Genomic DNA, 10,801 nt, shown 5'->3' with positions numbered 1-10,801 from the left:
TTCTATATATAAAATAAAATAAAACAATAAATTTACCGCTATCATTGTGATGCCTTGCTGTGTGCGACGCAATAACAGATCAATACGATCTTTGATCTCGTTGAGTATACGCTCAGTGCCGGGATCTGTTGGTAGTGTTTGTCCGATTTCTTGTAGACGTGTTGCTTCCTTTTCTTGGTATTCCAGATTCTCTTGGATTAGCTGCACGAAATAGTTATTGTTATTATGGAAATATAGTTGTGTATTTAGTAGAGTGTGTATATTATAATCCACCATTATATAAGTATACTTAGACAGCTTGAAAAGTAGAATTAACATTTACATCGTTTAATTTAAAATTTTCAGGCCAATTTATGTAGCAGTTTCATTGAAAATTTATGTATTATTATAATTTTTAAAATATATAATATCATAATTTGTAATTTGTAAAATCTTTTACGACTGTGTACTCATGTGTTGTAAGCCAACTACTTTTACTACTTCAAATGCCTACAATACTAAAAGATTTGCTACAAAGCTAAGCTCAAAAAAATTCAAACAAAAAAGTGTGTATATAGAGCAGAGTGGCTCGATTTATTTTCTATAAAATCGTGTATATGGAAATGTTCTACGGATCATTCTGAATAACTTTGCCTAAGAGATTATGGGTCTAAAAGCGGTTTCGAGCTAGCGAAATATATATAAAGCTTTAAAAATCTGAATATAATCGGTTGTATGGGAGATATACATAAGTTATAACTGTACGATTTGACCGATACCGACAAATAATCATTAAAATAACCAAATACACCTACATAATAAATTTCATTCGGATATCGCAAAAACTGACGACCAAATAAGTCTAAAAATTTCTCCCTAAAAACGTGTTCTTAGACCTCTAATATAAAAGGTTTTTAGATTGATTTGTAAAACATGTCCAACATATGCGGTTTTCCGTTTTTTGACTCCTTGTAAATCAACCCGCTCTTCAGATCAATATTCAACAGATTTTTCTATATTTTCTATTATCTCGCAAGCCCCAAGATATTTGGCGTATACCTAATAGCGCAGTCTAAGATTTGTACTCATACTAAAATACATAGGCTGCTATATATATTTCTGGACTAGGCAACACTAAGTGTTGCCAGGTGCAATCTGACATTTCCATTGTAAAGTTTGACATTTTTTAGCATAACATCCCTCAGAACGTTTTGTCATTTAATCGTGAATTGGTTTATTTACAGGGAATTAAAAAATTCATCTCGGCCAAAAAATGGAATTAACTCGTGAACATTTTCGTGCGATCATTTTTCACAACTTTCGACGTGGATTATCACGATAAGAGTGCATCGATGAACTAAAATCTTTGAATGGCTATGAAGCACCATCCTATAGCACTGTGAAAAACTGGTACAACGAATTCAATCGTGGCCGACGTCTTAAAACAGACGTTGTGCCAAAAAACATCGATGCCGTACGTGAACTAATAATGCAAGACCGTCATGTAACATACCTTCAGATAGAGGCATGCCTATGCATTTCTCCCACCAGCATACATTCGATATTGCATGAACACCTGGCCGTAAAAAAGGTTTGTTCTCGTTGGATCCCGCACAATTTGACAATCGCTCAAAAAAAAGCTCGTGTGGATTGGTGTAAAGAAATGCTGAAAAAATACGAACGAAGACGTTTATAAGATCGTCACAGGTGACGAATAATGGATCTATGGGTATGAGCCGGAAACAAAACAGCAATCGACCGTGTGGGTCTTCCAAGACGAGCCAAATCCAACGAAAAAAAAAAACATTTTCGTTGATAAATATGCCTATTTTCATTATTAGGCCAGAAATATATATAGCAGCCCTCGTATTAAAAAAGAATAGTAAAAGAAGAGGAATTTTGGAGCTAGCTAGCATAAAGTTAGCATATTACTTATATGCAGTGAATTACAAAATTGATCACGCATAAGTTGGATAGCCATTTTGTTTTTCATTTCGCATAACATATACAGCCAAACCCAAAACCGACAAATTACTTATATTGGTTGATGTAGACTTTCGCGCGAAGAGTATGGATGCGCGTAGAAAAATTAATTTTGAAAATAAAATAATTTTGAATTTTTTGAAAAACTATGTATTTCTTGATAGATGATATATATGGAAAAAGAGAACACGGCTATCTGCAATAGAATTAAAGACGAGATCAAAAAAATATTGATTGTTGGTGTGACTCAAGGCAAACATTTCACGAAAACTGAAAATCTCTCTTGTCGATGTGAGTCAAATTCCAAAAACCACCTCTCACATAGAGAAACAGGAGATTGCGACTAATTTCGCCATAAAAAAATATATTATCTGGAATGCAACTGATTGTGAGAAAGTAGTGTGGTCGGATGAGATAAAAATAAATCGTTTGTAATCGGATGGGTGCGGATGGATCTAAAGAAGCACCAATCACCACGTTAATCGTACGCTAAAGTATTGAGGAAGCTATTACTATTAATTTTTAAGCCCTTTTATATTCAATCACAGAATTAATCACTATTAAGTCACAAAATATTTAATATTTAGTTTCGTTATTGCTTTTGTTTGATATTCTAGCTTTGTAAGTAACTAAAAAATATCAAAACATTTACAAGTTTTGTATAATCGATTATGTCAATATTAATATCAGGATCAATTTTGTGAGTCACTGTGTATTACTTGTATTTCATATCATAACTTTTTCCAATAATAAAAAAATGTAAAATATCAAAAAATTTAGGTCTCACTGATACTATGACTAATTTTCCGAGTCACTGCATTTGTTGTAATTCTAAGCTATTTTCCTTGATATGTTTTTAGTACCACCACTTTTAAGCAACACAATTTATAAATGCTAAACTTCAGTGTGCCGCGAAAGGGAATAATTTCGTCCTTTTACTAAAAAAAAATTATAAAAAAAATAATAATAATAATAAATAATAAATAAAATGTGCGATATATGAATGATGCGGTTGTGTTACTAATTTTCTGCGACACACGCCAGCATTCATTTAATCGGGTTTGGTTCATTCATAGAATGCGTAAGTATTTGTTAGCTACATAATTTGTGGGTGTAAAAATAACTGCTTTTTATAATATTTAATTAATTAAATAATTAGTATATTGCGCTAGTATATAATATATATATGTATGTTGGTGGTGGGATTTGTATGCATTAAGTGCGATTTAACATAACTTATAATTTATATATACACATACAGATATAATAGCAAATGCAAAGCAATATTTGTAAATCATTGCAGGTCGTACACGGCGTATACGCAACTTTTACTTACAGTTGAATTTATACACATGTGCGAGCATACACAAATATACATATACATATGTTTATATATAAATATGTGTATATTTGTGTATGTTTATATATAAATATATGTCTATCTACTTTGTATATACACACACATATTTATATATGTATGCACGTCACCTTTCTTTGCATTTGTTCACACACACACACACACATACCTTCAATCCTTGCAGCATGCCATCCAAACTTGCGCTCGGCAAATTACCAATGCCATCTTCGACCGTCGATAGGGATTGCAGTAAATCTTCGATATCGTGCGTTAAGTCCTATAACATTCGTATTAATTGTGTGAGTTAAAATTGTTTAAGTGAATTAATACAAATTGAGATTTAAGTTTGATTTGCAGAAACAATAAACAAAAGTAATAAAAACCAGAAATGGAAACAATGCAGTAGAAACAAGAAAACGATAAACAGTAAAATGAGCCGAAAGGAGGTAGCTTTGTAAATTTTTTATTTTTTGCGATTTTTTCTTATGCAGTGAACCCAAAATTGTGCGTAAAATAGTTACGAAACAGAACAAGAAACAGTTGAGAGCAGAATTTTCACAGCAAATAAATGTGAAAGGCTTTTGCTGCAATACAAAAGTAGGTGGAAATATATGTACAAGGTGTGATAGGAACAAAGACATAAAGCAGTTGGTATTTTTTCTTTTTTTTTTTTGCCTGACATACAGCGTAAGTTATGCTATGAATTCAGTGGATGCAATGGCCTAAACAAATAAATAAGTTAATGGCATTCAAATATATTATATAAGAGATGTAAGCTTCTTGGGGAACATATATACACAGATGTAAATAATGGATTGTAAGAGTTTAGAAATTTTCGATGCAGGAAAAAAGAATTTTCATTCGTTGATTTATGAGAAATTTGAACATGCATGATTTACAGCCGATTTCAACACAGCAATTCAAGTGAACAATTTTCGTGAAATAGCTGGTGACTTCGGCTGTTGAGAAATGAAATGAGACATTTATATGTATTTACAGAGATGTAGGCATGCAACATAAATAGCTTAAGTATGCAGTTTATAGCAATAAGCAGCTAGAATAGTTATACCATTTTTTAGTAATAAATTATGTTTTAATATATAAATTATTAGCAAGTTAAGCAAATGAACGGAAAATAAAAATAAAAAATAAAAAAAAGAAATAAATAAAAAAATAAAGATTTTAATAAAATAAAACTATTATTTTTTTTTAATAACATTTTTAATATTTTTTTTCTTTTTCGAACTTTTTTCTTGTTCAGAAGATGTTGATTGACAAATTAGGAAATATATAATACATATACAATGTAGCTTTTATTTATAAAAGGTATTTGCTAAATTTAATGTAAGTTTAGAAATATTTGCAAATAATTATGTAAAAAAACGACTTGCAAATAACACTTTAAAAAAATAATTGCAAAAAGTATTGTAAAAAAATTTCAAATTTTTTTTTCAGGAATTTTTTTTTAATTTATTTTGAAAGTTTTTCTGGAAAACTAAATAAGTAAAAACATTTACAACATAAAAGAAAAAACGTGGAAAAAAGAAAATTTTAAAATTTTTTTGAAATTTTTTTTTTGAAATATTTTATTGATTTTTCACTAATTTAATCATAAATTTCCATTTTTTATAAAAATAAAAAAAATAATAATCAACTTGTTTAGAAAATTTATTTTTTGTGACTATTTCGGTGTTAAATGGAAAAATAAATTCGAACAAAAAACAAAAACAAAAATGGAAAAATAAAGTTTTCCGAAAAAATGTTGGAAAATAAAATTTTTGAAAAAAAAAATTGGAAAATAAAATTTTTGAAAAACAAATTGAAAAAAAATTGGAAAAAGTGTGTTTTTTGGGAAAAAATATATTTTGAAAAACCTACAACTATTCAACTCGAAGAAAATTTGGTGACAAATTTTTAGCGCAGAAAAAGTTCTGAAAATGTTAACTTTACCTGCTCTTTTATGTAAGGACCAAACATTTAAAAAAAATTTAATAAAATATTTTCAAAATTTAAGCGCAGTGTTTACATACAATATTTGCGCTCTGCTTAAACTCATTTCTTAAGAGACACGAAGATTGCTTCGAAACACGAATTTTAATAAATAATTATTAAAGTAAAATTCTTCAAAGTACTTTATGTACGACAAACAATTAAAAATTCGAAGTACATTTTTCAGTTTCTAAAAATAACCGAATGATGGTTTTCAGACAAAAAAACTTTATAAGGCAAACTGACTAATAGTAAATACAATTGGAATTAATATGCATATATATGTATATGTAAATATTGGAATTTTTTGAAATTTTTCATATATATATATATGTAAATATTAGAATTTTTTGAAATTTTTCAGCTCTGATATGTTGTATACAAATTCTAGTATATATAGTATAATGTATATACATATATGCATACCGATTTAAAAATTGATGCTTATAAATATATTAAAATTATAAATATTATTCAGAAAAATATTTACTAATAAATTTCATTTCGCTATTCCAAAATAAATAAAAATATATTTTCGAATACAATGGGTTACTATATTAAATATATTTTAACTATTCTTATGGAAAATATTATTTATTTTCAATATTACATTTTTTAAATAATTTGTTTATTCTTTTTCCTTTATTTTTTTTTTAATATATTTTCATTCTAATTTGTGTCCTCGTACTTAAACACTATCTTTCATGCATTATTTAAAATTTTTCTTAACAACTGCTTGCCGAAAAATCACCTTTTTCAATAGAAAAACTCTGCTTGAAGGTCTAAAGTTCAATCCACCTCAGCGAATATCCACTATTTTAAACCGAAAAGCACCAAAAATGCAAAATGACAACTCGAAAATTGCACTAAAGTTGCATTGAATAGCACATGAAAATGAAGAGCCACAAGTATGTGCACTCAAATACTCCAGATGCTATTTCCGTAAATAACGTTTGCCTCCAAAGGCGAAAGAGCACGGTGCTTTGCACGTTTTCACAATTGATTTTCAATTACTTCTGCTACAAATTTGCAGCGACACGCACATTTTTCAGCTAATGCAAGTCTAAGCGCTTTTCACTATTTTTTAGATTTTTATTTTAACTTTTTTCTGTAAGTTTTTCTAAATTCCTTTCCACTTCAATACACCTTAGCTGGGCACTTGAGTGCAATATGAGTCGTTTGCGCCGCGCGTTCAACGCTGGCCGAGTGTTACTGCGAAACTGGCGAGCGCATTCCAAGCGCAAATCTATTTTCGATGCGCGCAATGCAAAAGCCGCCGGCCGCAATGAGCGAATTAAACGCAGCAATGCCGGCCGGCTAGGCGACGCGTTCGGGTTACGCGCGAATGCGCTGAGGGGAATGTGATGCGGCAGCCGCGAAGTGCAGCTGTGTGCAAGTAGAAATGCAAATTTACAAGAAATTTTGCAAAAAATAAAAAAATAAAATAAAAAAAGAACAAGATATCACTGTGACGCATACATGTATATACATATGTATGTATATGTGAGTGCAGTATGGTAACTTTACACGCGCCGCTTTACACTTGTAAGTAGTCCATTTTGAAGTGGAAACACACTGGCAGTTCGAACTATGACTAAGTGGCGTGCGGTTATTTCAAAACAACTTGCTGTTGTTGTTATGAAAAGGCAGTATTTCAAGACATGAGCTCATATGCCGACCACGCTGCAGTTGAAGTGTTTGTTTACTGGGTTGTAAGTACGCTCTATTATGACATTAAAGCAAACATGTACTAGTTGGCCGTTATACCGGGGATTATACGATTTACTGCCGACTTAATGCTTATAATAGACACACACATAGACACACTTGCGTGTCTTACGAGTGTTTAGGAAGATGTCAGCGAATATTTTATTTATTTTTTTTTTTTTTGTTGTTTGATGACGCTTTCGTCTGTGGTTGTGCCTGTGTTTGTGGCGTGCATTGCGCACGGCTGAGGCATTGTGCCTAATTAAGTGGATGATTTAAGTAATTTGATTTAAGTAATTTAACGGAAGTGGCGAAGAGTAAAATTGCATTTATGAGCAATAAAATATTGCATTGTTATTGCAATTGCAACGCGCTTTCTTGTTTTGAGGGTCAGCCTAATTTTCTTCGAACTGTCGTACAACAACTAATTACTGCAATAAATTGTGGAACTATTTTCAGTATTCTATAAACAAATTTGCTGTTGTATTTTTCGTTGGCTAAATGAGCAATTATTATTCACAAATATAATTACTTTCAAATAAAGATTTTAAAATTTTAAATTTTGAAGTAACAATTAATAAAAAGTTTGAGCACAAAAAAAATTGTATATAAAAAAGCTAAAACTGTTTTATTTTTTTTTTCTTTAAATTTTATTGAATCATGCTAGTTCTAATTCGATTTCAAAAAAATTTTATGCTAAAACATATAGAATTTTTTCTTAATTTAATTAAAATGAGCTGCTTTATTCTTGAAAAGAATTTTATTTAAAAACAAATATAATATAAAAAAATTGAAGCTGTTTTTTAATTAAATTCATTTTTTTACACTTTGTTTTTAATTTGATTAAAATTAATTCAATTTAAATTTTAAATGAAAAAAATTAACAAAAATTAAAGGCGTTTAATTTTAATTTAATTGAGCTAATTTTAATTCAATTTGAACAGAATATTATTATGCAAAAAATGTAATTAAAAAAAATTAATGCTTAATTTTTGTAATTTAATTAAAAATTAATTAATTAAGCTAATTCAAATTTATTTTCAAAATAGTTATATAAAACAAATTTTAAATTTAATCTGTCTTTTTTAATTTGATTAATTCTTTATTTAAAAAAATTAAAACTGTTCTTTTTTAAATTTAATTAAATTAAGGTGATCGATGACTCGATTGTGACTATATTTTATGTATTTTTATTTAAAAAAAAAATTTTATAAAGAAAAAATCAAGCTTTTTTTAATTAAATTACATTAATTTATTTTAATTAATTTTTGAAATTATTTTTTTTTTAATTAAAATTAAAAATTTTAAGTTATTTTTAATTCAAAAAATTAATTTACTGCAAAAAAAATTATTGTTTTTTAATTAAAAAATAATTCAAAATCTTTAATTCAAAAAATTAATTTACTGCAAAAAATCAAAAACTGTTTTTTTTTGTTTAATTTTTTTAAATTGAGCAGATTCTATTTAGATTTGAAAATAATATTTCGATCGTCAAAATTTTTTTAAGAGCTAAGCAAAGGAATTTAACGTTAACTTTGAGTGTAAAAATATTTACACTTGATTCTAAAAAAATTATAAAATTATTTTTAACAGCTTTTAAGTGCACGAAGGCATATAATTAAAAAAAATTATCAAAATTTTTCTTTAGAGGTTTTTATATAAATAACTGTTACCTTTTCCACTGAAAACCTAAACATTAGCTATTAAATATTACAAAATTTTTTTTACACCAAAAAATATTTAGAAAAAAAATAATTTAAATTAATTGTATCATAATTTCTCTACTATCACACAAAAAAAAATTCATACCAGATCTGATATTTCGAGACTTTTTTTTAACCATATAAGTAATTTATAAAAATAAAATTCCGAAATATTTTCAAGTTTTTTTCAAAAACATCTTTAAAAAGGCTAAGTACCCACAAAAGAAACTAATTTTTACTGAAAAAACAATAATTTTGTAAATCTGCTAATGCAAGTGCTAAGTGCTAGTGATATGCTTTGTGTATGCTATGTTCAGCAATTGAGATGAAATTTAGTACTACTACCAAATATATGGCTTTAATGAATGAAATTAATAGAAATTTAATTAAAAAAATAAAAAATTCAAATTAATTAATAAAAAAAATAAAGAATTATAATAAAAAAATTAAAAAAACTAAAAACAAAAACGAATTAAAAATTAATAAAAATTAAAGAGATACTTCAAAATAAAATAAAAGAAAGCATGCTGTAGATTTATGTTAGTTTTAGTTTTATTATTTTTGTTTAAATAAGTTCTAGTTATACATCAATAAGTCGCAATAAAAATTAGAAAATAATAGACTAAATACAAATACATTTTGTAAATTCTACATGAAATTGTGCTTAGTGCTACAACAACAAATACATACATACTAAGTGCTTGGCAAAGTAGTTAAAATTAAAATTTTATATAAAATCTAAAACTGCATTTAATGTGGCAAGTAGTTTTAAAACTTATATAATGCGAAAACATATTAAAATAATTAAATTAAATAATTGCAAATCAAATTAGAAAATAATTACAAAATACCATTTAAAAAAATAATTAAATTAATTGTTAAAATAATTGAAGTTAATTTTTAAAAGAATTAAATTAAAAAATGAAAATAATTAAAATTAATTATTAAAATAATTAAAATAAAATAATTAAAATTTACAATTATAAAAATTATTAACAATACCAGGCTTACAAATATAAAACCGCCGTTTTTAGTTATGGTTTGTGGTTTTATCGTAATAAAACGTTACATACTCATTCTTTAAAATATTTTCTAGCGCTAGTCACGACTTTTTCTGAATTTCTTGTCAAAAACAGTTTTTGTCTTTTGACGTGATCCATGAGTCTGTCCAATTTTTGACTTCTTCATAAAAATGAAAGTGCTGTTCGGCTAGGTTATGCGCCATCAATCGGAATAAGCTCAAATCAAAAGGAACGATGTCAGAAGAGTGTATCGGCTGGAATAGGATGTGTCATTTCAAAGTTTCCAGGTATGTTTTTACGACCTTGGAAATATGTGGTCGAGCGATGTCATGTAAAAGTATTTTCTGTCTTGGCGACTATTGCGGACGTTTTTCCTTCAACGCTCGACTCAAAGGCATTAGCTGCCTTCGATAGAATGGTTTCGCCAGGTTGCAAGAGTGGTGTACTCCCCCAAGCTGGTCCAATTTTCCTTGCGTGCTCAAACTTTTTTACCTTTGACGAATGGCAATGCTGGCGCCCATAATGGGGAAAACGGCGGTTTTCTATTTGTTAATATTTTTTTGTTTAAATTTATATAATATTTATGCTTAGCATATATGTATGTATGCCTGCTACAAATACCAGATAGTAGCTAATGGTATAATATGTAGTTGTTGCTAAGGTAAATGCATACATATAAATTACTTAAATATACAATAATAAAGTACTTAACATCAAAGTCTGACATGCCACAGCAATGCAAACGACTAACCAAACGAAATGCATACATGATTACATATACATATATGTACATACATATTTATACAAAAAAAATTATTAAACGCATTCCATAACATAATAATATTTATATGTATGTACAAACGTGTTTTTTTGTTTTTAGATTTTGCAAATATTTCATATTTTTAGTGTGTTTGTTGTATGTATAATTATTTATAATAATAAATGCATTTGAATATATTACTGTTGTTGTTGGTTTTTTCGTTTGTTACAATATTCGTTATTTTTATTATTATTATTTTTTTTTAACTGTTTTAGGTGCTTAAAGACGCCGATGAGTAAGT

The 10,801-nt window shown here is 27.7% G+C and overlaps 1 protein-coding gene across 6 annotated transcripts in view; it reads right to left on the bottom strand.

The window, feature by feature from the left end:
* Positions 1-10,801, bottom strand: part of LOC105231134 (muscle-specific protein 300 kDa) — a 190,506-nt gene that overhangs the window by 30,318 nt on the left and 149,387 nt on the right. For all 6 annotated transcript variants that reach the window (XM_049459658.1, XM_049459647.1, XM_049459657.1 and 3 more), the window contains exons 26-27: positions 3,489-3,596; positions 37-201 (exon numbers count right to left, since the gene is read on the bottom strand). In XM_049459658.1, coding sequence (XP_049315615.1) covers positions 37-201; positions 3,489-3,596 — 273 coding nt within the window. The remainder of the gene's footprint in view (positions 1-36; positions 202-3,488; positions 3,597-10,801) is intronic.

Source organism: Bactrocera dorsalis, chromosome 1 (genome assembly GCF_023373825.1).
Source record: "Bactrocera dorsalis isolate Fly_Bdor chromosome 1, ASM2337382v1, whole genome shotgun sequence".
Classification (NCBI taxonomy): Eukaryota; Metazoa; Arthropoda; class Insecta; order Diptera; family Tephritidae; genus Bactrocera; species Bactrocera dorsalis.
This window is presented reverse-complemented; position numbering and strand designations above follow the sequence as displayed.